Below are 19,341 nucleotides of genomic sequence, written 5' to 3' on the forward strand. Positions count from 1 at the left end.
CTGAGCCAACCCCTTACCTCTTCCACCCACGGGGAGAAAGAACAAAATGGAAAGAGCCTGGGAAGGTCTGGGGTATTACGTGTCACAGGGATCTTATGAATGGCTGAGACCTTTGCCTCAGATCTGGCACTGTTCTGCCAGAAACAGAAAAGACCAAGCTCCTATGAGGAGGAGTCTGTCCCAGTAGGCTCCTCCCATCAGAGCAAGTACAACGTCTCTCTTGGCTGCACAGGGCTCAGCCACAGCCTGAAACATGATGGGGTTGATGCAGAAAGCAGACAACTTCTGTTTTCCCACAGGGATTCTACCCTGCAAAGGATCTCTTGTTGGTGTTGATGATCAGAAAGGGACTCACAGTGGGAAAAAAGAGTGACAGAGTCATGTGGACATTCAACAAGAGGGGAGAATCTATCTTGTTGTTCAGTAAAGCATTCAATGTGATTGTGTTGTTTCCATAAAGGAGGACATATAGAGTCACCAGGGCAATGACTCTCTTAGCTGCGCTCACCTCGGGCATCACTCTGGGAGAGTGGCTGGATCCATGAAGATGGTGGACCAGTCGGTGGTGTCTGCGCAGGACACATACCATATAGCCACTGGCTGCACTCATGAGCTCCACAAAGATCAGGTCCCAGAGAATGAAAACAGTTGAAAGTCCATGGGTGACTCCTGAGGGGAGACTGACTGAGGAACAGTATATTAAATTGAATATATTTCGAGTATTGGTCTTGTTCTTGGGACCGGTTATGTACAGCAGGGAAGGGACATCCAGGCTCAGACTGAGGATCCAGAAGAGGAGACAAGAGGGTGTGATACACATCGGGGCCTTGGCTTTGAGTGTGGCCCAGAAGGAGGTGCCGGGACTGATGGTGATGGCCTGGAAGACACTCAGGAGACAGGTCATGCAGATGGACAGGCCACGGCCCACCCGGGAACAGTAAATGAGGATTTTGCAACCAACGGCATCCAGGAAGTTTTTTATTCTCCAAGCTTCCATGACCTCCGGGATTCCCTTGCTAAGAAGGACCAAGGTGTTGGCCAAAGCCAGATGGGTGAGGATCTGCTCAATGGGCTTCAGGCTGGAGCTGACAGAGAGTAAGAGGAGGCCTACATTCCCCAAGACCCCTAGGACTACTTGCAGTGGAAACAGAATGGCAAAGGAGATCTCCACCAGATTCATTCTCATCAGTTCTCAGTGGGACCTGCTACTGTTGGTGGAAAAATAATAGTAATGACTGTGATATTTGCTAAGTGCTTACTGTGTCCCAGGCATAGTATGTCCCAGACACTGGGATAAATACAAGGTGATTAAGTTGGACACAGTGCCTGTCCCACATGGGGCTCACGTCTTAATCCTCATTTTACAGCTGAGGTAACTGAGGCACATAGTTAACTGACTTGTCTATGGTCACACAGTGGACAAGCAGCAGATTTTCTACTACGACCCAGGACATTCATTTCACTCCTCTATTGCCAATGTACTCACTGAACCTCATTCTAGTATATCTTACCCCTCGTGACATCCTACCTCTGGCCTGGAATTTCCTCCCCCTTCATATCCGACAGGCCATTACTTTCCCCACATTCAAGGCCTTATGAAAATTGCATCTCCTTCAAAATCTTTCCCCAAATAAGCCCTCATTTGCTACACTCCCTCTCCCTTCCTTATCACCCTCGCACTTGGACTTATACCCTTTATTCACCCCACCCTCAGCCACAGTGATGCACATATGCATAATTAATTTTTTTATATTAATGTCTTTTCCCCTTCTAGACGGGAAAGTCTCTGTGGGCAGAGAACACATCTACCAACTCTGTTATGTGGTATTTGTCTAAGAGCTTAGTACAGTGCTCTGCACCCAGTAAGGGCTCAATAAACATGATTGATTGATTAATCGATTCAACTCAGCCCCCAGAAATTACATGGCCTAGTGGAAAGAGTTTGGGAGCCAGAGGATCTGTGTTCCAATCCCAGCTCCTCCACTTGTCTGCCATGGGACCTTGGGCTAGTTACTTCTTTGTACGTCAGTTTCCTAATCTGTTAAATGGGGATTAAATTGAATCCCCTCCTATTTAGGCTGCAGGCCCCATATGTGAAAGGGACTCTGTCCAACCCAACTATCTTTCAACCACCCAGACATAGTACAACACTTAATCACTTAACAAATGGCATAATTATTGATTGCCATTTGTATTATCTCCTCTGAACCGTCTGAAGCTCTGCAGCCAGTGAGAGGTGGCTCTGAGTTACTCACCCACCGTTATTGATCATCTCGGTGGGAACAGGGCTATGGCAACCACCGTCAGATGGGGCAGGACTGGGACAGGATGGATGAGTTGAGACAGCTGCTGTTGGATATAGCCGGACTGGAGTAGGTTGGTGCAGAACTGCGGAAGCTGCTTTGGGATGGAACTGGGTTGGGGAAGCCACCAAAGGATAGAGTCGAGCTAGGGCAGTCACCGTTGGATGAAGCAGGGCTGGGGCAGGATGAAATGGAGCTGAGACAGCCACCGTCGGATCGAGTGGGTTTGGGGAAGCTGCTCTTGGATTGAGTGGGGCCGGGACAGCATTTATCAGCCACGAGTCTCATTTCCACCTTCCCTCAGGGGTTATTTATGGGTTCACGGATGAGAGCATCACTGAGCATTGGTTTGCTGTGACATACCGAGGGGAAAATCTCTCTGGAAATAATAATAATAACAATTATTATTATTATGGCACTTGCACTCACTGTTCCAAGCACTGGAATAGATACAAGTTGATCAGGGTTGCACACAGTCCCAGGAAAAGTGACCAAAATGTGCAACAGACAGAATTAGCACCTGCGCTCTCGGATCCTTATAACAGGAGAGCCAATGGTTTGCAGCGTGTTTTCCCAAGATCAATCAATCACTCCGATCAATCATATTTATGTGACCAACACATACTAAAGACTTGGGAAAGTATGATACAATGGAGTTAGTAGATACATTTCCTGCCCACAAGGAACTTACAGTATACAAACAAGATATGTTCCTTATTATTGTTATTATCATGATTATTATTATATTATGCTCTATGTAGCAAGAACTGTTCTAAGGGCAAGTGTAGATAAAAATTAATCAGGTCAGACACATTCCCTGTCCCACATGGGGCTCACAGTCTAAGTAGGAAGGTGAATATTCATTGAATCCCAATTTTACAGGTGAGGGAACTGACACACAGAGAATAAAGTGACATCCCCAAAGTCACACAGCAGACAAATAGCAGAACCGGAATTAGAACACAGGTCCCTTGACTCCCGGGCCTATGTTCTTTCCACTAGGCCATGCTGTTCCACAGTTCTCCAGCTGTGTGACTTTGGGCAAGTCACTTAACTTCTCTGTGCCTCATCTGTAAAATGGGGATTAAGACTGTGACTGTGGGACAACCCGATCGCCTTGTAGCCTCCCCAGCGCTTAGAACAGTGCTTTGCATATAGTAAGCACTTAATAAATGCAATTATTATTATTATTTTTATTCTCAGGCCCTGCTTTGACAAATAGGGGATAGGTTCAATCAATCAATCATATTTATTGAGCACTTACTGTGTGCAGAGCACCGTACTAAGCACTTGGGAAGTACAAGTTGGCAACATATAGAGACAGTCCCTACCCAACAGTGGGCTCACAGCCTAGAAGGGGGAGACAGAGAACAAAACCAAACATATTAACAAAATAAAATAAATAGAATAGATATGTACAAGTAAAATAAATAGAGTAATAAATATGTACAAACATATATACATGTATGCAGGTGCTGTGGGGAAGGGAAAGAGGTAAGACGAGGGGATGGAGAGGGGGACGAGGGGGAGAGGAAGGAGGGGGCTCAGTCTGGGAAGGCCTCCTTCAGGGCAAGCCACCCTTAGTCATGTTACGAAACTACAGCCAATGCAGAGAGTTGATGATGATGATGATGATGATGGCATTTATTAAGCACTTACTATGTGCAAAGCACTGTTCTAAGCACTGGGGAGGTTACAAGGTGTTCAGGTTGTCCCACATGGGGCTCACAATCTTAATCCCCATTTTACAGATGAGGCAACTGAGGCCCAGAGAAGAGAAATGACTTGCCCAAGGTCACACAGCTGACAATTGGTGGAGCTGGGATTTGAACCCATGACCTCTGACTCCAAAGCCCGGGCTTTTTCCCCAGAGTTGAGGGAGGAGCCACTTACTGTAATAACTGTATGAGGATACTCACTGTTTTAGGGTCTGCCTTGTAAACTAGGTTTCCCAATGGGGAATCTGGGCCAGGAGACATGACAAAGGGCTTTCCCAGGTGTGTGGAGGACACTGTCACCCCTACTGACATCCAAAGCACCACACACGCACACCAGCTGGGTGGTGGGTTTGGAGCTAGGCCCTGCAGCCTGGAAGAAGCCCCTCTGGTCATGGTGAAACAGCAGCTCCTGCCAGAACTGGATCGGTGAAAATCCGGGTGATGTGTAGGTGCCAGCCTGAGCTCTATCTTGCCTGCCAGGGCAACAACCTGGCTGTGTTCCAAGCCAGAACAGAAACAGAAACACTCGGCACTCTGGTGATCTTGAGCCATTTGATGCCATCCAGGCCTGGTTGTCTTCCAAGCCAGAACAGAAACAGACACACTTGGTACTCTGGTGATCTTGAGCCATCTGATGGCCTGTCCTGGACCAGAGGCTCCCCAAAGCCTCACTGAGACTCCTCCACTCCCACCTCTGGGCTGCCCTGGAGCAGTGACTTGGGACGTGGAGGATGGGAAGGGTGAACGAAGGTGGTGGTTGAGGGGCCTGATCCAGGATCATTTTTCTACAAAAATGTTCAGGACGTATCGCCCCCACTCCTCAAAAAACTCCAGTGGTTGCCCATCCACCTTCATAGCAAACAAAAACTCATCACAGCGTGGCTCAGTGGAAAGAGCCCGGGCTTTGGAGTCAGAGGTCATGGGTTCAGATCCCATCTCCGGCAACTGTCAGCTGTGTCACTTTGGGCAAGTCACTTAACTTCTCTGTGCCTCAGTTACCTCATCTGTAAAATAGGGATGAAGACTGTGAGCCCCCTGTGGGACAATCTTATCACCTTGTAACCTCCCCAGTGCTTAGAACAGTGTTTTGCACATAGTAAGTGCTTAATAAATGCCATCATTATTTATTATTTTATTATTTAAGGCACTCCACCACCTTTCCCCCTCCTACCTCAACTCGCTACTCTTCTTCTACAACCCAGCCTGAACACTTCGCTCCTCTAGTGCTAACCTTCTCATTGTGCCTCTGTCCTGCCTGTCTCACCGCCGACCCCCTTCCCGCTTCCTGCCTCTGGCCTGGAACTCCCTCCCTCCTCAAATCCAACAGGCAATTACTCTCCCCCCTGCGTTCAAAGCCTTATTGAAGTCACATCTCTTCCAAGAAGCCTTCTCAGACTAAGGCCCCCTTTCCTCTTCTCCCACTCCCTTCTGAATCACCCTGATTTGCTCCTTTTGCTCTTCCCCCCTCCCAGCCGCACTGCACTTATGTACGTATCTGTAATTTATTTATTTGTATTGATGTCTGTTTCCACCGCGCACCTTCCCAGACTGGAAGCGTGTTGTGGGCAGGGAATGCGGCTATGCATTGTTATATCATACTTTCCCAAGCGCCTAGTACAGTGCTCTGCACACAGTAAGTGCTTAATAAATGCAATTGAATTAAGGAATGAATGAGGGAGCTTTTGGGAAGGGCTTGTCTGTGCTTTGGCAGCACTGAAAGGCAGAATGTTGGGGTGGTGATGGAAAGCGGAGGGATCATACAATCAGTCTATCAATCAATCAGTGATATTTATTGAGTGCTTACTGTGTGCTGAACACTGTACTAAGTGCTTGGGCAAGGACAATACAGTGGAGTTGGTAGACATTCCCTACTCAAAAGGAGTACATAATAATAATAATAACGATGATGATGGCATTTATTAAGCACTTACTATGTGCAAAGCACTGTTCTAAGTGCTGGAGAGGTTATAAGGTGATCAGGTTGTCCCACAGGGGGCTCACAGTCTTAATCCCTATTTTCCAGATGAGGGAACTGAGGCCCAGAGAAGTTAAGTGACTTGCCCAAAGTCCCACAGCTGACAATTGGTGGACCTGGGATTTGAACCCAAGACCTCTGACTCCAAAGCCCATGTTCTTTCCACTGAGCCATGCTGCTTCTCATATTTCCTGCCCACTTAACTTCTCTAGGTCTCAGGTATCTCTTCTGTAAAATGGGGATTGAGTGAGCCCCATGTGGGACATGGAGTGAGTTCAACCTGATTAATTTGTATCCACTGCAGTGCTTAGGATAGTGCTTGGCACATAGTAAGCACTTAAAAAGTACCATAATTATCATTTTTATTACAAAGGAGCTTACAATCTAGAGGTTTATGTCTGGATGTCCCTTTCTGTGCTGCTCCCTGGACCCCTCTCTCTCCACATTGGCCAAATGATTGTAAGCTCCTTCTGGGCAGGCATTGTATCTACCAGCTCTGTCACTCTGTACTCTCCCAAGTGCTTAGAACAGTGTTGTACACACCAAATAGGTGTTCCAACTGGATCAGGTTTCAGTAGTCACCAGATCCACCAGATCTAGTGCTCTGCTACTTGTCTGCTGTGTGACCTTGGGCAAGCCACTTAACTTCTTTGTGCCTCAGTTACCTCATCTGTAAAATGGGGATTAAGACTGTGAGCCCCACATGGGACAACCTGATTAACTTGTATCTACCCCAGCGCTTAGAACAGTGCTTGGCACACAGTAAGCACTTAAAAAATACCGTATCTATTATTTCCATTTTCTGCCCTCCCTGGCATCCTGAAGCCCATTGCAGACTCTGACCACATTCCCATCTGGCAGGCAACACTGGCAACTCATTCCCACCGGTTTCCAAGAATTCCACCCACCCAGCCCTCAATCCGGTTCTGCAAGATCATGTCGCTGGCCTTGAGTGGGGTGAAGCTGCCGTGGGTGGGACTGGGGGCGGGGGGCGGGGAGGGGGATGTATGGGTGGTTCCTATCCCTTTGTCCCATGGGCTCTTCAAGCATCGATAGGACACCCTACCCCCAAAATACTCCTTGGAGCATTTTCATCTGATCACTGAGAGCTGCAGAGTGACAACCGGCAGCTGAAACCTGAATGGAGAAGCATCGTGGTGTAGTGGATAGACAATGGTGGAACTGGGTTTAGACTCCAAGTCTGTCCTCTTTCCATTAGCCCATGCTGCTTCTCTGGGAAAGCTAGAGTAGGCACTTTGCTCATCATTTCCCTTCTTTCCCAATATAGCTTAGTGGAAAAGTCACAGCAGTGGAGGTCAGGAATATTTGTCCTGCTGCATCACTTTGGACAAGCCACCTAACCTCTCTGGGCCTTAGTTTCCTCCAAATTTTAATGGTATTTGTTAAGCACTTACTATGTGCCAGCTACTTTTCTATGCACACAGGTAGATGCAAGCTAATCTGGTTGGACGCAGTCCATATTCGATGTGGGGCTCCCAGTCTTAATCCCCATTTTACAGATGAGGTAACTGAGGTACAGAGAAGTGAAGTGACTTGCCCAAGGTCACACAGCAGACAAGTGGCAAAGCCGGGATTAGAACACAGGTCCCTCTGACTCCCACGCCTGTGATTTTCCATTAGGTTATGCTGCTTTTGAAGCAGGAAGGGATTCACATTCCTGCCATGGTCAGTGATCACTCCTCAATGAGGCCGCCAGCTCGTGGGCAGGCTGTGGGAAGGACAGGTTTCTGTAGGGAGTCAGTACAAGCCAACAGTATAATCTCCCTCTACCCTATTAATCACCTCCTTGCCGACCAGTTAGGGAGACTAGACCAACAGAGAAGGAGGAGGCTGACCTGGGGCTGTGGCAGCAGAAATTCTGTTGGCAAACATGATTCTGGCCATTCTGGCCATCCTGCAGGGATCATTCACACATTAGAGATGCAGTCTTGAATCCTGTTAAAATTGAGCTGCGACTAGAGCAGAAGGCTGTGGGAAACAACGTGGCCTAGTGGAAAGAGCACAGGCCTAGGAGTAAGAAGACCTGAGTCCTCATCTGGGCTCCACCACCTGACTCCTGTGTGACCTCAGAGAAGTCATTTAACTTTTCTGTGCCTCGGTTTCCTGAACAGTTTCCTTCCTTTTTAGACTTGGAGTCCTGTGTGGGACAGGGACTATGTCTGACCTGATTAACTTGTATCTCCCCCAGCACTTAGAACAATGTCCATTACTTAGTAAGTGCTGAACAAATAGTATAAAAACAATAAAAAAGGAACAGGTTTTGTCAAACATGATTTTGACCACGCTAAAGGGGTCAGTCATGCATTTGAGATGCAGGCTTGAATCCTGCTAGAGCTGAGCTGGGACTTTCCTGAGATCTGCACAGTGCAAGCCAATTTGTTATATATGTTAACAAATTTGTTAACATATTTGTTAACAAACCAATTTGTTATATATATATGTTGCTAATTTGTATATATTTATATATACATATATATTTATATTTATTCATATATTTATGTATATATGTTGTCAATTTGTACTTCCCAAGCGCTTAGTACAGTTCTCTGCACACAGTAAGCGCTCAGTAAGCGCTCAATAAATATGATTGATGATGATGATGATGATGATGATGATGATGATGATGCAAGCGCTTAGTACAGTGCTCTGCACATAATCAGCACTCAATAAATACGATTGAATGAATTGAATGACTGCTGGCCCTGTGTTGTTGCCATGCCTTGCCAGTGTCATCTCCGATGGGTTGATGATGAGTGGATAATTGCAGGGAGAACTCTGGAATTAATCTTGTCCCAGGCTTCAGTGCCATTAGGGAGGGGAGGGTGGGCACTTCCAAAGAGATACCAATTGGAGTGTCAGGGTGGATTAATGATGTTTACATACATACCCACACAATCATTCCCAAAGGGGAGAGAGAAATGAAAACTGGCTAATAAATGCTGCTTCAGCTTAGATCTATCAGGGTTTGCCTGCGAGCTGGCTTCTAGAGCCAGCACGAGTGATGGAGAAGAGTGAATAGGATAAAACCATATCTCCAATACTGTGTTTTCACGGCTTTCAATAGCAAATCTGTAGCTTCCCACTGGAGCCGCGGTTGGTCACCCTCTGGGAGCCTTCTCCCAGGGCTCCTCGAACCTTTGGACAAGTGACTTTATGGCATTAGAGGTTTCAGAAAAGAATCCAGTTTAGTCTTGATATGTAAAAGGCAAAGTGTCGCCTTACAGGTGACCGCTGGTATTTCAGAAAGGCTTCCAGGTGCCTTCTAGGTGGCGACTGGCAGGGAGGATTGGGGCAGAGAGAGAGGTGCCCACAGAGCATACATCTTCTTGAGCCTTCACTTCTGCTCTCCATTTCAGGCCTGGTGGAGGTGGAGGCAGCCTGGAGCAGTCTAATAAAGGTAAGTGACATAAGGGAGAGGGAGGGAGAAGTTGGGAGGGAGATGTGGAGAGGAGATAGGTTTGACACAACACCAGATGATTTAATCTGCTTAGCACCATGTCCCAGTGTGCGTAACTTTCAGGTCTCAGATCTGGGCTCTTTTTTAGTGGATTTAAAGGGCTAGAAATCATGTCATGCAATGCACTGTATACCAAGCTTAGCTAGGGACAGTCCAATAGAAGCACGTGACAAGTTCCCTGTCCACAGTGACTTTGTACTTTAATGTGGGAAACACACATAAAAATATGGACAAATAGAATGATCAGGAAGCAGCGTGGCCTAGTGGAAAGAGCCCAGGCTTGGGAGTCAGAAGACCTGGGTTTTCATCCCAGCTCTGTCAATTGCTAGCTGTGTGACTTTGGACAAGTCACTTAACTTCTTCGTGCCTAGGTTTTCTCAACTGCATAATACCTATTCTCCCTTCCACTTAAGACTGTGAAACCCATGCGGGACAAGGACTGTCTCTGGCTTAATTAACTTGTACCTACCCAAGTACTTGGAACAGTTTTTGACACGTAGTAAGCCCTTAACAAGTACCATAAAACAAACAATAATTTAATGTATCATTACATAGATAATATATAATATATATAGCATGTATATGGTATATGATCATACATACATGCTAATGGTATACTTAAGTGCTAGTGGTGGATTTCGGGTGGTTACGATTAGTTATCCCACCCTAAAAGCCTTATTAAAATCACATCTCCTTCAAGAGGCCTTCGCCAATTAAGCCCTCTCTTCCCCTATTCTCTCTCCCTTCTGCATCATCTATGCACTTGGATCTATAACCTGTGAAAACTTGGCATTCATCCCATCCTCAGCCCCATAGCACTTAAGTACATATCCATAAGTTATTTATATTCATGTCTGTCTCCACCTCTAGGCTGTAAGCTCACTGTGGTCAGGGAATGTGACTCCAAAATTTGTTGTATTGAACTCTTGCAAGACCTTACTACAGTGCTCAGCACACAGTAAGTGCTCCAGAAATATGATTGATTGAATACAATTTATTGAGTATCAACAGTGTCCTAAGCTCTGGGAAAAGGTACACAGATGACAATTAGACACGGAGAGTGGTATTCTCTCCGAGAGGATGGAGAAAGGAGTTTCAGGGCAGGGGCAGTGGAAATTGCCTGATGACAAGAGGGGACGTGGAACTGTAGTTTGGATGAGAGATCTGGGCTGGAAAGGAAGATTTCAGGATCATCCACAAAGAGGTGTTAGCCCAGTTCCCCACATACCTGCTGTGTGACCTTGGGCAAGTCACTTAACTTCTCTGTGCCTCAGTTTCCTCAACAGTAAAATGAGGATTCAATGCCCGTTCTTCCTCCTACTTAGATTACGATCCCCATGTGGGAAAGGGACTGTGTCTGGCCAGATAATAATAATAATAAATAATAATGGCATTTATTAAGTGCTTACTATGTGCAAAACACTGTTCTAAGCTCTGGGGAGATTACAAGGTGATCAGGTTGTCCCGCGGAGGGCTCACGGTCTTAATCCCCATTTTACAGATGAGGTAACTGAGGCACAGAGAAGTGAAGCGACTTGCCCAAAGTCACACAGCTGACAATTGACGGAGCCGGGATTCCAACCCATGACCTCTGACTCCAAAGCCGGTGCTCTTTCCACTGAGCCACGCTGCTTCTACTTTGTGTTTACACAAAGATTACTTTGGGTCTACCCCAGTGCTTGACGCATGGTAAGTGATTAACCAATCAATATCAGTACCAATTCTTGTTCTCCATTTTACTTGGACTGTGAACCCCATGTGGGGTAAGGACTGTTTCTGACCTGAATGATTTGTTTCTATTCCAGCACTTAGAACTGTTCTGGACAAATAGCATTCAAAAAATACCATAATCATCAACTGAAGGTCCAGCTATTGGCTAGAGGGATTGAGCATGCTCAGGGGGCTGTGGTTTACAGTGCTTAGAACAGTGCTTTGCACATAGTAAGTGCTTAATAAATGCCATTATTATTATTATTATTATTGTTATTGATACAGCATTGCATGAAGCAGCATGGTTTAGTGGATAGAGCACAGGCCTAAGAGGCAGAAGGCCATGGGTTCTAATCCTGCTCCACAGCACTTATGTAAATATCTGTAATTTATTTATTTATATTAATATCTGTATCCGTCTCGAGGCTTGTAAGTTTGTTGTGGGCAGGGAATGTATCTACCAACTCCGTTATGCTGTACTCTCCCAAGCACTTAGTACAGTGGTCTGCGTATGGTAAGCACTCAATACACATGATTGATTGTTTGATTAAATGAGATTGAACCACTGGAGCAGATTTCCATTTCCCTTCCTCTCTCCTTCATCGAAGGTTTCTTTGAAGGAGACTTCCTCCAGTTTTGATGAAAAACTAAAGGGAATGGATGGTACTGCCATCTCTTTTGGGGTTGTGATGCTATTACAGATCACCATTGGGATCCTAGTGAATGTGATTCTCCTCCTATTTTATATCCGCACAGTGTCCAAAAGCCCCATGATCCGCTCCTTGGATTTGATTTTCAGTCACCTGACTTTGGCCAACACCATAATTCTCCTTTCCATTGGAATCCCAGAGACCATGTCAGCCTGGGGACAGAGAAAGTTCCTAGATGACGTTGCATGTAAAATCCTTATGTATCTTGACCGAACGACCCGAGGTTTCACCATATGCACCACCTGCCTTCTAAGCGTGTTCCAGGCCGTCACCATCAGCCCCGGCACCTCCCGCTGGGTACGAATTAAAGCCAAATTACCTAGGTGCATCATCCCCTCCTGCCTCCTGTCCTGGAATCTCAGTCTGCTAATAGACTTGAGTACACTAATACACAGGAAAGGCCCCCAGAACAGTAGCCTTGTCCAAATCATGTTAGACCTCAAATATTGCACAAAAGTAGGTGTCAGTGCAGAATCCGCTCTGGTAATCACGGTCGTGCTCTCTCTGAGGGATCTGTTCTTCGTACTGCTCATAAGTGTGGCCAGTGGCTACGTGTTGTTTATCCTGTACAGGCACCACCAACGAGTCCTGCATCTCCACGGACCCGGCCGCTCCCCTGGGGAGATGCCCGAGGTCAGAGCAGCCAAGAGGGTCATAACCCTCGTTGCACTCTACGTCCTCTTTTATGTGTGACAGTCAGTCATGCTGAGTGTTATATTCAGCGTGAAGGAAAAGTTGTCTCTACTGGTGAATTGCCAAATGATATTAGGATTCGCTTTTCCAGTCCTTTGTCCATTTTTGATCATTCACAGTGATAGGAGAATAAAGGCATTCTGGGAAAAGGAACCACCTGCTTCCGATGAAGATTTTCCATAGATTCCAAGGGAAGCTGCCTGCCCTCCCTTTGAGTTCCACACAGACAAAGAGACCAGTATCTCGATCCAGTTCATGACATGCCAAGGTTGTGGGGGCTTTTTACCCGGGCCCAGCTCTAGACAATTAAGCATACTGAGGCATGGAAGAACATCTGGAAAAAAAGGCAGCGAAGGAGAGACAGCAGAATAATACCAAATTCAGAGAAACATGGATTTCAGAGCAAGAGCTCTTTAGGAAGGGGGAGTCATCACGGAAGAGCTGCTGGATCGTGTTGGGTCTCTTGAAAGACGGGGAGAAAGGAGCCGATGTCAGTAACACCCCAAACAAGTCGCCAATGAGCCACGAGGAAGCTGCCACCTGTGCACAGGCCACTCGGTTCACTGTGATCTCATAGTGGAGGGGATGGCAGTTGGCGGCATAGAGGTCATAAGAGGTCACCATGAGGACGAACATCCCTGGAGCAGAAAACAAAATCACCCAAAAGACTTGAGAGACACCTCCTAGCAGAGATATTGAGTGGATATTTGAAGCAGTTGAGGATGGATTTGGGGACGGTGACAGGAATGAAGCAGAGGTCAATGACAGACAGGAGTCTGAAGAAGTAGCACATGGGGTGTGGAGGTTCTGGTAGAGGTTGGTGACAGTAAAAATGAGGAGATTCCACATCATGGCTGCAGATAGAGAGCGCTGCAGCTCCTGGACATCGGAGCACCACAGGTGGAAGAATCACATCATCGTGGTGACTTCGGTCCCGGCATGAAACTGGTCCTGAAATGAGGACAGTGACAGATGCAGAAAACAGTTTTTGATCATGGAGAAATGGCTTTCATTCTTAAACCTTCTCCAGAGTGGCCTTCATGACCCTATTCCTCAGTCTGTATATGATGGGGATCAGCGTGTAGAAGTGCACCTCATGGTCCAGCATTGAGGAGGAGTCTCAGGGGGGCTTATCTTAAGCAATGGCAATGGTGGCCGTAGAGAGGAAAACCGTGATGAGAGTGAGGTGGGACAGGCGGGTGGACAAGGCTTTGGTCCAGCCCTCGCTGAATGGCATTTTCAGAGCAGCAGAGAAGATGTGGACATAGGAGATGATGATGGAAAGGAAAGACGTTAAAGTGAATCCAATCCCAAAGGCCATGCCAGCATCAGAAACAATATGTGTTTCAATACAGGAGATGTTCAGCAGGGAGGGGCCATTGCAGAAGAACTGCTGGATCTCATGGAATACACAGAAGGTTAGTGTGAACATCCGAGTTGTGTGTATCACTCCAAACAGTAAGCCCTCACTACATGTCCTCAATTGATAGAATTGGTAGTTATGCTCTCTGCCTTCCTGGAGATTAGGGGGAGCAGAGTGTAAGGATATAGGACATAGATACTGAGTAAAGGGGATGGGTTGGGGGGTTAATATCTAAGTCCTTGTGCATGGGAATAAGTGTGCAGGAGAGGCAGAAGGAAGGGAAAATAGTGTCAGGGGCTTTGAGAGCTTAGTCCAGGAAGGCTTCTTGAAGGCGATATGATTTCAGTAAGTGTTTGAACATGGGGAGAGTAGTGATGTTTTGGATTTGGAGAGAGAGGGAGTTTAAAGCAGAAGGGAGGATGTGAACAATGGATCGATATTGGGTGAGGTGAGAGCTACTGAGTTTCTACCAATTCTGTTGTATTGAACTCTCCCAAGTGCTTAGTACAGTGCTTTGCGCACAGTAATCACTCAATTAAAAACTACTGATTGAGATTCATTCCAAGACAAGGGGATTACCTTGCTGTATGAAACTCTCTTGGAGTGTTGTCATCCTTGTCTGAAATCAGATCCTATCCCATGATGCCCAGAGGTAATTTGCAGGATGTGGCCAGCATTACTATGGTAATCAAATTCCTCCTCTGGCCCTGAGAGGGAATCTCTTCATTGTTGCTATCACCTCCCTCGACCAGCACTTCCACACCCGCAGATGTGGAAGAGCCTCAAGAGCCTCAAGAATACATCTGTCCTAGTTCTCTGCTACATCTCCGTCACCATCCCTAAATCCATTCTCATACCTCTGACAGTGCAGCTCCCTCTTCTTCCTGAGCTGTGCAGTACAAGTATGGCTGGTGATTTTCTTCCTAGATGCAGAATAATTTGTCCTCATGGTGATGTCCTAAAACTGCTATGCCACCATCTGCTGCCCCCTGTGCTATGAGGTCATGGAGAGCAAAAAAGCCTATGTGCAGATGGTGGCAGCTTCTTGGTTCAGAAGGCTTCTGTCTGTAATCTTGATTTCAGCTTCAACATTTTCCTTATCCTTCTATGGGCCTGACGCTGTCCAGCAGTACTTCTGTGGTGCTCTCTCCCTCCTGAATATCCCCTGCTCTGAGGACCATGTCGCTATTGATGTTGGTGTGATTTTTGTGGTAGTCTTACGAGTCTTCTGCTCCATTTCCATCATCACCTCCTATATCTGCATCTTCTCTGCCGTGCTGCGGATACCAGTTCAGCAGAGAAGAGAATTATAATATCATTATTATTACTACGATTACTATTCACAGAGGGTTGGACCCAGGTTTTCTCCACTTTCTTGCCCCGCCTCGTGGTGGTCACTCTCTTTGTCATGATTTTTTTCTGTGCTTAAGTGAAGCTGTCCTCTGATTCCCCCTCAATACTGGACCTGCTGCTATTCTATGCTGTGGTGAACTCTGCCCTGAATCCCCTCATCTACAACTTGAGGAAAAGGCATGAAAGCCTCCCTGGGGAAGATTCTGGGTGGGAAATGTCTTCCACCTTGGGGATGTGATGTCAACATCCCTTCCCCGCTGGACTTACTGTGGACCAGGTGAATGACCCCAGCACTCGTCAGTGACCAGATCTTTGCATCTAAACGTGTGTCACTCATTGGTGACACTTATTTAGAACAATCTCCTCATTTCCGTAGACAGAATAGGTCAGACTAGGTATATCTTCTGCCTTATGAGCTGAAACCTGCTAGACTGTTGTGTAGGGACCGTCTATATAATAATAATAATGTTGGTATTTCTTAAGCTCTTGCTATGTGCCGAGCACTGTTCTAAGCACTGGAATAGATACAAGGTAATCAGGTTGTCCCACATGGGGCTTACAGTCTTCATTCTCATTTTACAGATGAGGGAACTGAGGCCCAGAAAAGTGAAGTGACTTGCCCAAAGTCACACAGCTAAGTGGCAGAGCCACGATTAGAATTCACGACCTCTGACTCCCAAGCCCGTGCTCTTTCCACTAAGCCACGCTGCTCCCCTGTTGTCTATATGTTGCCAACTTGTACTTCCCAAGTGCTTAGTACAGTGCTCTGCACACAGTAAGTGCTCAATGAATACAACTGAATGAATGAATGAATGAATAACACCAGCCTTCGTGGAAAATGGCACTTAAGTCATAGCACTGTCATTTGGAATTGATTTTCCCGGGAGAATAGTGTCCTCAGTGGGGAGTTAGTCCCTGAGCTGCATCATGGCCTAGTGGACAGAGTTCGGTAAGCACTTAGTACAGTGCTCTGCACACAGTAAGCACTCAATAAATATGATTGAATGAATCTGGAGGACCTGGGTTCTTACCCTAGATCTATCACTTGTCTGCTCTGTGACCTTAGCCAAGTCTCTTTGTCTTAATTATCTCATCTGTAAAATGGAGATTAAATCCTCTCCCTCCAACTTAAACTGTGATCCCCATGTAGTACCGGGACTATGTCCAACCTGATTATCTTGTATCTAGAACAATCTTGTCTTTAGAACAATCTTAAGCAGCGTGGCTCAGTGGAAAGAGCACGGGCTTTGGAGGCAGAGGTCATGGGTTCAAATCCCAGCTCCGCCAATTGTCAGCTGTGTGACTTTGGGCAAGTCACTTAACTTCTCTGGGCCTCAGTTACCTCATCTGTAAAATGGGGGTTAAGACTGTGAGTCCCCCGTGGGACAACCTGATCACCTTGTAACCTCCCCAGCGCTTAGAACAGTGCTTTGTACATAGCACTTAATAAATGCCATTATCATCATTATCTACCCCCGCATTTGGTACAGTGCCCTGGCACTTAACAATCCCACATTAGCATTTTCATTCACTCACACATCCATACTTGAACTTCACTGTCAGTTGTGTCTACTTCAATTATAAAGGAAACTAGCTATATCGAGGAAAACACAGTTGTTTGTTTTAACAGAATCTTAATTTATCCCTTTGAATTGTCACTAACCCTAACCCTGGTACTATCCCTGACTCTACCCCTATAACCTTACTGCTTGTCCTTACCTTAACTCTAACATCAACCTCATCCCTAACTCCAAGCCTAACACCAACTTTACAGTAACAAAGACTGTGAGCTCATTGTGGGCAGGCAATGTGTCTGTTATATTGTACTTTCCCAAGTACACAGTAAGTGCTCAATAAATACGGTCGACTGACTGACCGATCAACTGTTACGCATCTACTAAGTGTAGAGTTCTGTTTTGATCACAGGAGGAGAGCACAACATTGGCAAGCTTGACCTTAAGCCCAGAGGCCCAGCCCATGGATTATTTCTCCATTCTCCATGAGTGACAGTCAGATGCTTTGAAAAGGATTAGATTGAATTCAGTGATTTCCACTCCCCAGGATGATACAGTTTCCCAGTAGAAAGGGCTGATTCCAATCCCAAGATACAAGAACACAAAGGGTAGGCTCTGTCCTATTTCTCCTCAAACCAGGGATTTCCCCCTCATGTGCACGTGGTCTCTATCAGTGGTTCCTTCCCAACTTGTACTTCTCAAGCACTTAGTACAGTGCTCTTCACGCAGTAAGTGCTCAATAAATATGATTGAATGAATGAATGAACCCAATCTCAGAATCTCTCAGCCCCCTGTCCCACCCACACTGGACCCTCCCCTCTCAGCCTGCGAGAGGGTCTTAAGATGGATTCAAAGGCATCTCTCACTCTAATTTCAAAGGTATTTATTGAATGCTGTGTGCAGAGCACTATACTAAATGTTTGTGAGAGTACATTATAACAGAGTCGGCGGACATGTTCTCTGCCTATAATAAGCTTAGAGTGTCACACTCTGTAGAGGTCAGCAAATGTAGTTCATTGATTGAATGATTAACTGTGAGAGGTCACGAAAGAGACAAAGCTAAATCTGTCCACAAGTAACCCAAATCATCCCTAGTGATGGGGACCTTTAGGACACTGGGAAGTAGATGCTGCTGTTGTCATGGAAATCCCACGAGCCAGAGCCATTGCTGCAGTTTCAGGGACCAGACCCTTGTCTTGTAGGGCCTCAGGGACGACACGGCCAGCAGGTTCTCTTGTCACCCAGTCCACGGGGTCCCTCGGCAGCACCAGAGCCAGTCCTCCAGGGATATCCCACAGAGCAGCAGCTGCTTTATCTACAGGGAGAGGCTCTGGAGAGCATCTCAGCGTCCAGGGAAGAGCAGAGAGAGGCTGAAGGTGCCGCACTGTCCCTTCATGGCCGGCCGCACCCAGGAGTCTGAGGGAAGGGGGGACCATCCCAACCCAGCTGAGGTCAGTCCCCCCGCCCCACGCTACCCTGGTGAGTGTGACTGGGGCTGGGAAGGGCACAGAGAGGCCAGCAGGTCGATGTGAGAGATGGAGCCATTCTGGGGAGATGCTCACTTCAGTCTCTGCTTGGGGTTTAGGGCAGGGCTGTGGGGCAGGCGGATTTGCAGGAGCAGAAACCAGGCCTCAGCAGGACTGGAAGTTACAAGAGGGTGTGAAATGCTACAGCACAAGCTACTACTACTGGAATCAATTCCTCTGCTCAGCTTCTCAGTCACAGGGTCTTTGTTCATCCACTGTTCATGCTAGAACACTCTCTTCCCCATCTTGGGATTATGTCCATAAATTATACCCATAAACTATGCATTTATCTTAATGTCTGTCTCCTCTTCTAGACTGTAAGCTCATTATGGGCTTAATATACCAACTCTGTTGTATGATATTCTTCCAAGCGCTGAATACAGTGCTCTGAACACAGTAAGTGCTCTATAAACAACACTGATTCATCGTCTGATCTCCCCTATCCCTCTGTCAGGCCAGAGGCCTCATACTGCTGGACTTCCCAAGCCAGACTATTTCCTGTTTAGCCATTGGAAATCTTGAAGAGACTCCTTTTTGTCCACTCCTAAAATCAGGGGTAGGGGTAATTGTGAATAAAAACCTTCTCCACTTCTCATTATTCTCCTGGACAAGACATCATTCTCCATCACTCACAATTAATGTTGCATAGAAGGGGACTCTGACCATTAGGAGCTCAATAAATACCATTATTACTACTGCTACTACTATTTCCACAACTACTATTACTACTACTTGCTTGAACTACTGCTTTTGCTGCTATTACTGCTATTATTTCTACAACTACTTTTCTGTCTTACATCCTTATCATTTTGTCCCCACTTGCAGCATTATTTTGCTAACACTTCTTTGGGAGTCCCCTGTAATTATGTGGAAGCAATTTTCCCAATTTTCTAGGTCATTTTGTAATCAACAACTGTCAATGTGCCATCAGCTTCCCCTCTCATAGAATTACTGGCAAATTTCCTATTGATTTCTTCACCCCATCAGTATCTTTAAAT

At 46.3% G+C, this 19,341-nt stretch overlaps 1 protein-coding gene and 1 pseudogene across 1 annotated transcript; one reads left to right on the plus strand and one right to left on the minus strand.

Annotated features, from left to right (window-relative positions):
- Positions 1 to 304: 304 nt before the first annotated feature.
- Positions 305 to 7,681, minus strand: LOC119923706 (vomeronasal type-1 receptor 4-like). Its single transcript, XM_038743002.1, has 4 exons — positions 7,671 to 7,681; positions 6,905 to 6,974; positions 4,354 to 4,439; positions 305 to 1,085 (listed from the first exon to the last, which is right to left on the minus strand). Exons 1-4 carry the CDS (start codon positions 7,679 to 7,681, stop codon positions 305 to 307), a joined length of 948 nt encoding a protein of 315 aa, XP_038598930.1.
- Positions 7,682 to 11,840: 4,159 nt separating this feature from the next.
- Positions 11,841 to 12,770, plus strand: LOC119923712 (annotated as a pseudogene).
- The last annotated feature ends 6,571 nt before the right edge of the window (positions 12,771 to 19,341 follow it).

This window comes from Tachyglossus aculeatus, unplaced genomic scaffold, assembly GCF_015852505.1.
Source record: "Tachyglossus aculeatus isolate mTacAcu1 unplaced genomic scaffold, mTacAcu1.pri scaffold_223_arrow_ctg1, whole genome shotgun sequence".
Lineage (NCBI taxonomy): Eukaryota > Metazoa > Chordata > Mammalia > Monotremata > Tachyglossidae > Tachyglossus > Tachyglossus aculeatus.

Coding starts and splice junctions, on each gene's coding strand:
- LOC119923706 (XM_038743002.1), bottom strand. Junction 4,440..6,904: donor AGAACCGGATTGAGGGCTGG/GTGGGTGGAATT, acceptor TCACCGATCCAG/TTCTGGCAGGAGCTGCTGTT. Junction 1,086..4,353: donor AAACCCACCACCCAGCTGGT/GTGCGTGTGTGG, acceptor ACTCTCTGTCAG/CTCCAGCCTGAAGCCCATTG.